Genomic DNA, 10,647 nt, shown 5'->3' on the forward strand with positions numbered 1-10,647 from the left:
CACTGGAGAAGGGAATGGCAAACCATTTCAGTATTCTTGCCTTGAGAACCCCATGAACAGTATGAAATGGCAAAAAGATAGGACACTGAAAGATGAACTCCCCAGGTTTGTAGGTGCCCAATATGCTACTGCAGATCAGTGGAGAAATAAATTCAGAAAGAATGAAGAGACAGAGACAAAGCATAAACAACACCCAGTTGTGGATGTGACTGGTGATGGAAGCAAGATCCAATGCTGTAAAGAGCAATATTGCATAGCAACCTGGAATCTTAGGTCCATGAATCAAGGCAAATTGGAAGCTATCAAACAGGAGATGGCAAGAGTGAACGTCGACATTTTAGGAATCAGTAAACTAAAATGGACTGGAATGGGTGAATTTAACTCAAATGACCATTATATCTACTATTGTGGGCAAGAATCCCTTAGAAGAAATGGAGTAGCCATCATAATCAACAAGAGAGTACGAAATGCAGTACTTGGATGCAATCTCAAAAACGACCGAATGATCTCTGTTCATTTCCAAGGCAAACCATTCAATATCACGGTAATCCAAGTCTATGCCCCAACCAGTAAGCTGAAGAAGCTGAAGTTGAACGGCTCCATGAAGACCTACAAGACCTTCTAGAATTAACACCCCAAAAAAGAAAATATTATTGTGTAAAATTTATATTCTTGTCTAATAGCAGCCACTCTCCTAAATGAAAACCAGGTCTCTGAACTTGCTGTTTCCAGCATGGGTCATATTAGGAAGTGTTCCCACAGCAACATGGCATCTGTATTTTGTATTTCAGGGATGGCTGACATTCCGGGATGTGGCCATAGACTTCACTCAAGAGGAGTGGGAATGCCTGGACCTCGGTCAGCGGGAATTGTACAGGGACGTGATGATAGAGAACTATAGGAACCTGGCCTGCTTGGGTGAGGATGACTTCCTTCCAGAATCACTTATCTAACCCTCAGGGTTTTGGTTCCTTCATTTCTAGAACGTCTTCTGAAATTTTCTGCTCTGCACATTTGTTTCAGATCTCCGCTTTCTAGGGGAAATGGGTATCTGTGAGTTTAGAAAGAAAGGCTTCATGATGATTAGTTATGCTTGTAACCTTTTCTTCCTTCATGTAATCTGCCTCCTCCTTCTAGGTTAGTGGTAATTGTGGTATTAAATAGTTGTACCTTCTCTTAGTTTCACATTTCCGCTACTTACTTTTGCTTTAGTGGCACTTGACCAGAATCTCAGGACCTGACCTTTTTGTATTAGTTAGCATTATATAGGTACTTTCAATAAAGTGTTTGGGGAAATCATTCTCTAGGCTGTATTAACATTCACCCATGTGTTCTCTTCTCACCTGAATACATATTGGATTAGAAACTGATGAATCTCTGGCATAACAAATATTCCTTTCTCTGATGAACAGGTCTTGTGGTCTCTAAGCCAGATTTGGTCACCTTTCTGGAGCAAATGAAGGATCTCAGGAATATAAGGAGAATGGAGACAATAGGCATATACCCAGGTAGGTGTGAATGGATGGAGCCGATGACTCAGGTGAGACGTCCAGTGAGAGACCTAACTGGGAAGGAAATCTAAAACAGAGTGGCTATATATATGTATAGTTGATTCTATGAGAATCAGGGAGGAAGTCATCGTTTGTCATGCGGTTTGGGAAGATCTGCTTCCTTGGAAATGATTTTGGAGAAGTCTGGATTTATTTCTGTTGCTGTCATAGACAGCTATCACCTGCCCCATTGTGTCTCTTTAATCATTCATGAATTCATCTCCAGTGATTGCTTTTCTCATTCACAGTGAGAACTAAAATTCTCCTCTTGGCCTGTGACAACCTGCATGAGTTGGCTACTCTTTCATTTCTTGGGAATCCTAGGAAAACTGTGCACACTTCTGAGTGACTATATGATACTCCTTTTAAAGTTTGTTTCTACCTTTAAACAGAAACTGTGTAAGTAGAGTCATAGACATACTGCCAAAGTCCTAGGAATAGTTAGGACAGATTTTTTTTTTCTTTTTTCTGATTTATAGTTTCCAATCCACTGGCAACTGCAGATATGACCTTATTCATGTCAAACTCAAGTAATGTCTTCACTGCATAAAGCAAAACCTCCCTAAAATGGGAAAATGAAAGTTTCATGGTTACTTTAAAGGTTCTCTTCTCTTTATACAAACTCATGTTAAATACCTAAGTGTATTTGTCTCAATTCCTGAATGGTAAAATACTTTAATATATTCAATTACCTCAAAGAATTTTAAAATAAATTGGCATAAGAACTTAGAACATTTTCCATATTTGCAATGGTTGTTTCAAACTGTTAAGATTTTTTGATAATATATAGAAATATTTTTATTAAGTTCTTAGTGGAGTGTAGCTGTTTTACAAAGCTCTGCTGCTGTACAGCAAACAGTATCAATTATACATATATATAGCCACTCTGTTTTAGATTTCCTACCCAGTTAGGTCTCCAAAGAGTACTGAGTAGAGCCCCATGTGTTTCCATCATATTTTTAAAGTCTCACTTCTTATTTAATTTCTTAAGAACTACCACTTTGTCAATTTATCTTGTTTGTTATGAGCTTCCCTGGGCTCTGTCTTGTATGTCCTCACTTGCTAAGACATTAGTTCTATGTCATATCATTTATGATTTTTAGATTCAAATATCTGAACATTCTCAAATAAAAACACAGGTGATAAGAAGTGAATTAAAGAATTAGTAGGCACCTAGTACTTGTGAAAATGTTTGGTGTCTCAATTTAAGAGGACTTTAAGCAAAAAGTAGTCATTTGATTGCCTCTCTAATCTTCACTTAGTTTTTATCTAAGCAGGTTTTTGTCTTACTCCTTCCTCTACAACATATTTCTTTGTCCTCTCATTTTGTCACATATTCTGTGTTTGTGGCCTCCATTCTGCAGGCTCCAGGATCCTAGTTCCTCTTGCTCCTGGTGTCTGTCCCCTGGTGGGTGAGGTTGGTCCAGAGGTTTGTGCCCTTATCTCCTGATCTGGGCTTTGACTGTTGTTACTGTGACCCAAGCCTGCCCTGGATATTGAAGCGAGCTTCCCCTTGGCTCTGTGGCTGTCACTGCCCTATCTGTGGTGGGGTCTGCTCCCTGATTTGTGGAGTAGAAGCCCCCAGATCTGTTTCTTCACTGTGATTCTGATCTGTGGTGGAGGCAGGTGGGATTGGAGCACACCCACTGGGAGAGAAGACCCTGAGTATTGCTCTTCTGGGGATGTTCACCTCGGGGAGTGTTCTGTGTGCCACATCTCATGCCTTGTGCGAGCTCTCATGTGACCCTGGTTGGCACTGCCCTTGGCCCCACCTCAACCATGGGTATCCCGGCACATGGCCCTGATGTCTCTCAGATGTTGTTTTCACCAGCATAGATCCTCAGGTCACCAGCATAGATCCTCTGAAGTCAGGGCCCAGGATTGCATTCATCATGGAGCTGGACCCGCTGTGGTGCTCTGGGGCAGCTCAGATTCTGGCCTGGCTCCGCCCCCTCGTGTAGGAGCCTACAAAGTCTACAGCTGCTTATGCTACACCTTCTGTGACTGGGGGAGCCCTCCTTGTTCATTCAGATGTTCTAAACGGGCTGAGTTTACACAGACAGCTGTGATGGTATAGAAAAGAGTTTGTGCAACTTCCAGTAGAGATATCAGCTCGACTTCCTTAAACTGCCAGACCCTGGGGCTCAGCAATGCTTCAGCACCCTCTGTGCATGTGGATAAACTACAGACACCTGCTCCCAAGGTTTCCCAGAGTCCACCAGTCTACCCTGGTAATGAGGGGCACAGAGGAAGAGGCAACAGCTGGGTTCATGAGAGCACCCACCCTAATGGAGCCCTTCATAGTGCCTGGTGAAGAGGGGCCAGCACAGGGGGAGAGAGGCTATAAACAATGGTGGGTCTTCGCTTTGGACATCACTCAACAATGGCGCTCTACTCTGTGGTGGTTCAGTCTTCCTCCCCAAGCATTTCTGTTTGCAGGGCTCCTCCCTCCCTGCCTTTCCTGCAGGATGTCCCCTCACAGCCCACAGCAGTCCTCTGCCTGAGTCTGCTTTCCAGACCCCACATTTCAGCACCCAGCCCTTGTCTGCAGCAGTGGACACCCTCTCAAGCTGGGTGGGCAGGGCAGGGGTCAGTACACTGTGTACAGGTCTCACTCTGTCCTGCTGCCACAGACTGTTGCCATATTCTCTTCCCACAGAGGATGAGGCTCCCCTTCTGTCCCAACTAGGCTCCCCTAGTGAGGGCCTTCCCCGGATGTAGAGACCTCTCCTTTCTTCAGATCCCCCCAGGGTTGCAGGCCCCGTCCAACTTCCTTTCCTATTCTTTTCCCTTCTTCTTTCTTTTGCCTTGCATAGCTCAGCAGGAATCTTTTTTGTCCTTTAGATTTCCAAGGTCCTCTGCTAGTGTTCAGCTGGGCTCTGTGAGAACTGTTCCATTTCTGATGTATGCTTGATGCATTTGTGGAGAGAAATGAAGTCCGTGTCTGCCTAATCCTCTGGCATCTTGATCCTCCCATCGCTATTTTATTTTTAAGCTAGTGAAGGGTTCATCAATTTTCTCTAAATCTTTAAGGATATTCACTGAGAATCAGATCAGATCAGATCAGATCAGTCGCTCAGTCGTGTCCGACTCTCTGTGACCTGATGAATCGCAGCACGCCAGGCCTCTCTGTCCATCACCAACTCCCGGAGTTCACTCAGACTCATGTCCATCAAGTCAGTGGTGCCATCCAGCTATCTCATCCTCTTGTCCCCTTCTCCTCTTGCCCCCAATCCCTCCCAGCATCAGAGTCTTTTCCAGTGAGTCAACTCTTCGCATGAGGTGGCCAAAGTACTGGAGTTTCAGCTTTAGCATCATTCCTTCCAAAGAAATCCCAGGGCTGATCTCCTTCAGAATGGACTGGTTGGATCTCCTTGCAGTCCAAGGGACTCTCAAGAGTCTTCTCCAACACCACAGTTCAAAAGCGTCAATTCTTTGGTGCTCAGCTGTCTTCACAGTCCAAATCTCACGTCCATATATGACCACAGGAAAAACCATAGCCTTGACTAGACAAACCTTTGTTGGCAAAGTAATGTCTCTGCTTTTCCATATGCTATCTAGGTTGGTCATAACTTTCCTTCCAAGGAGTAAGCATCTTTTAATTTCATGGCTGCAGTCACCATCTGCAGTGATTTTGGAGCCCAAAAAAGTAAAGTCTGACACTGTTTCCACTGTTTCCCCATCGATTTGCCATGAAGTGATGGGACCGGATGCCATGATCTTTGTTTTCTGAATGTTGAGCTTTAAGCCAACTTTTTCACTCTCCACTTTCACTTTCATCAAGAGGCTTTTGAGTTCCTCTTCACTTTCTGCCATAAGGGTGGTGTCATCTGCATATCTGAGGTTATTGATACTTCTCCCGGCAATCTTGATTCCAGCTTGTGGTTCTTCCAGCCTAGCATTTCTCATGATGTACTCTGCATATAAGTTAAATAAGCAGGGTGACAATATACAGCCTTGATGAACTCCTTTTCCTATTTGGAACCAGTCTGTTGTTCCATGTCCAGTTCTAACTGTTGATTCCTGACCTGCATACAAATTTCTCAAAAGGCAGGTCAGGTGGTCTGGCATTCCCATCTCTTTCAGAATTTTCCACAGTTTATTGTGATCCACACAGTCAAAGGCTTTGGCATAGTCAATAAAGCAGAACTAGATGTTTTTCTGGAACTCTCTTGCTTTTTCCATGATCCAGCGGATGTTGGCAATTTGATCTCTGGTTCCTCTGCCTTTTCTAAAATCAGCTTGAACATCAGGAAGTTCACGGTTCACATATTGCTGAAGCCTGGCTTGGAGAATTTTGAGCATTACTTTACTAGCGTGTGAGATGAGTGCAATTGTGCGGTAGTTTGAGCATTCTTTGGCATTGGCTTTCTTTGGGATTGGAATGAAAACTGACCTTTTCCTGTTCCGTGGCCACTGCTGAGTTTTCCAAATGTGCTGGCATATTGAGTGCAGCACTTTCACAGCATCATCTTTCAGGATTTGGAATAGCTCAACTGGAATTCTATCACCTCCACTAGCTTTGTTCACGACCCAGATAATCATGATGGTGTGATCACTGACCTAGAGCCAGACATCCTGGAATGTGAAGTCAAGTGGGCCTTAGAAAGCATCACTGAGAATAGTAGATAATAAAACTTATTCTTTGGTGTCTTTCAGCTATATCTCCTCAAGACACCCAGGATTTGATGCCAAAGAAACCAAGGGTAGAAGATTTGTTCCCAAAAGCAAACCTAGGAATATATGAAAGATTTCACCTCAGAAACTTGGAATTAACGAAAGACTCAGAACATATAAAGGCATGTGAAAGACAGAGAGGATGTTTATATGGACATAAAGAAATTGAGACAGTTACAGATGATACAGACATTACTGCAGAAAGAAATGAGCTACATGAGTCAAATTGGGGGAAACACCCATTTCAGTCTTCAACATCTGCTGAGAAGTGTAAGTTTTTCAGAAAAAATTTACATTGTTTTGTGAAACATACTTGTTCTCTGAAAGGAAATGTGGAAAATCTGGGAGGTCCTCCAGTCTCTACTGTAAATACTCATTCAAACCACTCTGAGCATAGGCTTCGATTAAACATATATTTAAACATGTCTGAAAACCAGAAATTTAAAAATGATGGGAAAAACTCACAATGTAATCAATTTGAGGGATCTGTTAGCAGAAAGTCATTATTCTTCCACCAACAGATATTTTCTCTCCATTCCAAGGTGTGTAATGTTGATGATAATGGAAGAGATGTAATCCAAAGATCATTGTTCAATACATCCCATGATATGGTTAATACGGAAGAACTTTCTGTGTGTAATAAAATGAATCAGACCTTAAGTAAGAGCTCCAGCGCCAGTAATTACACAATTATTTATGATGGAGTGAAGGTCTATTCATGCAATGAAACTGGGCATAACTTTGAACAAGACTCAAACTTTATGGAACATCAGGGAGCTCAATCTTCACACAAGGATTCTAAAAGTAATAAATGCAGGAATATCTTTTATCAAGCATCAGGTCTTCCTCTAAATAAGAGTATTCATAGTGGAGAGAAAACTTACAATTCTGGTGAATATGGTAAAGTTTCTAATGAGTCTTCAAATCTCATTCAACAGCAGAGGATTCAGAATTCACAGAAACAGTACAAGTGTAATAAATGTGGGAAAGTCTTTAGTAACTCATCTAATATAAGTAAACATAGGAAAATACATTCAGGAAGGAAACCTTTCAAGTGTACAGAATGTGCCAAAGCCTTTAATCAGAGTTCAAATCTTAGTCAACATCGACAAATCCATACTGGCAGGAAACCTAATAAATGTAAGGAATGTGGCAAAGTGTTTATCTATTTCTCAAATCTTAGTCAACATCAGCGAATTCACATTGGGGAAAAACCTTATAAATGTGCAAAGTGTGGCAAAGCCTTTAATCAGAACTCAAACCTTACTCGACACCAGCGAACTCATACTGGAGAGAAACCTTATAAATGTAAGGATTGTGGCAAAGCCTTTAGCCGGCGCTATGGTCTTACTCAACACCAGCGAATTCATACTGGAGAGCGACCTTATAAATGTAAAGAATGTGGAAAAGCCTTCAATAAAAACTCAAATCTTACTCAACACAAGCGAATTCATACTGGAGTGAAACCTTATAAATGTAAGGATTGTGGCAAAGCCTTTAGCCAGCGCTATGGCTTTACTCAACATCAGTTAATTCATACTGGAGAGAAAGCTTACAAATGTACAGAATGTGGAAAAGAGTTTAGTCAATACTCAACTCTTACTAAACACCAACGAATTCATACAGGAGAGAAACCTTATAAATGTAAAGAATGTGGAAAAGCATTTAATAAAAACTCAACTCTTACTAAACACCAGCGAATTCATACTGGAGAGAAGCCTTATAAATGTAAAGATTGTGGCAAAGCCTTTAGCCAGCGCTATGGTTTTACTCAACATCAGTTAATTCATACTGGAGAGAAACTTTATAAATGTAAAGAATGTGGAAAAGCCTTTAGTCAATCCTCAACTCTTACTAAACACCGGCGAATTCATACAGGAGAGAAACCTTATAAATGTAAAGAATGTGGAAAAACCTTTAATCGAAATTCAAATTTTACTAAACATCAGATAATTCATACTGGAGAGAAACCTTATAAATGTAAAGATTGTGGCAAAGCCTTTAGCCAGCACTATGGTTTTACTCAACATCAGTTAATTCATACTGGAGAGAAACTTTATAAATGTAAAGAATGTGAAAAAGCCTTTAGTCAATCCTCAACTCTTACTAAACACCGGCGAATTCATACAGGAGAGAAACCTTATAAATGTAAAGATTGTGGCAAAGCCTTTAGGCACCGCAGTCATCTCACTAGGCATCTCAGTGTACATACTGAAGAGAAACTCTAGTAATGAAATAAGTGATGGAAGAAGTTTGTCCTAAACATGCATGTTAGAAAACACGAGACCATTTATATAAGAAAGATATGGAATGATGGAGAAATGTAAAAGAAAAAAATGTAGAAAATGGTTTAATGAAAAATGAAATCTAAATAAATTCCAGAAAATCCATACTAGAAAGCTTTACATCAATCCTGTTTTCCAAAGTTCCTCTTAAAGAGAAGTACTATAGATAGTAATCCACAGTTAAAACAGATAGAAAATTGATGTTAGTGTGGATCACAAGTGAAAGTTTGATGTTTCAGATCAGATCAGTCGCTCAGTCGTGTCCGACTCTTTGCGACCCTATGAATCGCAGCACGCCAGGCCCCCCTGTCCATCACCAACTCCCGGAGTTCACTCAGACTCACGTCCATCAAGTCAGTGATGCCATCCAGCCATCTCATCCTCTGTCGTCCCCTTCTCCTCCTGCCCCCAATCCCTCCCAGCATCAGAGTCTTTTCCAATGAGTCAACTCTTCACATGAGGTGGCCAAAGTACTGGAGTTTCAGCTTTAGCATCATTCCTTCCAAAGAAATCCCAGGGCTGATCTCCTTTAGAATGGACTGGTTGGATCTCCTTGCAGTCCAAGGGATTCCCAAGAGTCTTCTCCAACACCACAGTTCAAAAGCATCAATTCTTCGGCGCTCAGCCTTCTTCACAGTCCAACTCTCACATGCATACATGACCACAGGAAAAACCATAGCCTTGACTAGACGGACCTTTGTTGGCAAAGTAATGTCTCTGCTTTTCAGTATGCTATCTAGCTTGGTCATAACTTTCCTTCCAAGGAGTAAGTGTCTTAATTCATGGCTGCAGTCACCATCTGTAGTGATTTTGGAGCCCAGAAAAATAAAGTCTGACACTGTTTCCACTGTTTCCCCATCTATTTGCCATGAAGTGATGGGACCGGATGCCATGATCTTTGTTTTCTTAATGTTGAGCTTTAAGCCGACTTTTTCACTCTCCACTTTCACTTTCATCAAGAGGCTTTTGAGTTCCTCTTCACTTTCTGCCATAAGGGTGGTGTCATCTGCATATCTGAAGTTATTGATATTTCTCCCGGCAATCTTGATTCCAATTTGTGTTTCTTCCAGTCCAGCGTTTCTCATGATGTACTCTGTTTAAAAAGGTACAATTATTAGCAATGTATCCTTGTTTATATTGACATGATTTGTGATTATTTGAAAATGAATGTAATTCAACTCTCTAATTACTCCATGATATGCTTCATTTCTAGTGTGTATGTAAACTTATGTTTTTGATGGTTGGTACCTCAAAGATGAGAGAAGCCCTTCTATCTAAGGAGAAATCATTTATATGTATTCTCCATTAGAAGATTAAGGGCACAGTAATGTAACATGTACAGTAAACATCTAAATGGAGGTGTTTGTCATTCATGTCAAACATCCCTGTAGGTCACCATGATGTAAGTGTTCAAGGAATAATTCCACATACTAAAGATGTAATTATCAAGTTATGCTTTTAAAGGTTAATATAATGACAGTTCACTGAAATCTTGATGTGTTTTATAATATCAACAGAAATTATGAATATCTGACATATTTCAAATAACCTCTGATACCCTAAAATGTATGGGAAACGCTTCCCAGAAAATTCCTGTAATTACTGTAAGCCTTCTTTCTTGAATGATTAGCCTCCATTTTGTAATCATAGAAATCACAACTCTCAGATCATTATATCAGAGGAATGAATATCATTGTTTATGCTTGTAATCTGTCTTTTAATCAAAGTTACACAGGGGAGTGTAAAATGTTTTATTCTGACTGTGTGTGATATTCATACATGTTAATCAATAAAACTGAATGGCTTCTTGTGGTAAAGTTGGTGTGAATGAAGTGTTAACCTACCACCACCATTAACCTCTCCCATCTTATCTTTGGTAGCACAGTGGGATGGCATCTGTAACAGTTAGTTTCCTTACTACCCTTAAGCCTCAAATCATTTGATCATGTATTTCCCATCATTTCTCCATTGTACTTTTCGCCCACTCTAACTACCGGGACATTGTGACGGTTCTAATAAGAAGGATCATACAGAGTACTGTTGAGAGCTTCCCTGACTGCTCCGTGCTGTTGCTGCCTCAGCGTCTGTCTGGGGAGCAGGCAGCCTGCAGTTCCTTGAACTCACACCAGCCAGTC

General features: G+C 41.0%; 1 protein-coding gene across 1 annotated transcript; it reads left to right on the forward strand.

Moving 5' to 3' along the window:
- Window positions 1-793: 793 nt before the first annotated feature.
- On the forward strand, window positions 794-10,329 carry LOC113876073 (zinc finger protein 345-like). Its single transcript, XM_027514894.1, has 3 exons — window positions 794-918; window positions 1,413-1,508; window positions 6,210-10,329. The coding sequence occupies exons 1-3, from the start codon at window positions 885-887 to the stop codon at window positions 8,453-8,455; spliced, it is 2,376 nt and encodes a 791-aa protein (XP_027370695.1). The 5' UTR covers window positions 794-884; the 3' UTR covers window positions 8,456-10,329.
- The last annotated feature ends 318 nt before the right edge of the window (window positions 10,330-10,647 follow it).

Source organism: Bos indicus x Bos taurus, chromosome 18 (assembly GCF_003369695.1).
Source record: "Bos indicus x Bos taurus breed Angus x Brahman F1 hybrid chromosome 18, Bos_hybrid_MaternalHap_v2.0, whole genome shotgun sequence".
In the NCBI taxonomy this organism is placed as follows: domain Eukaryota; kingdom Metazoa; phylum Chordata; class Mammalia; order Artiodactyla; family Bovidae; genus Bos; species Bos indicus x Bos taurus.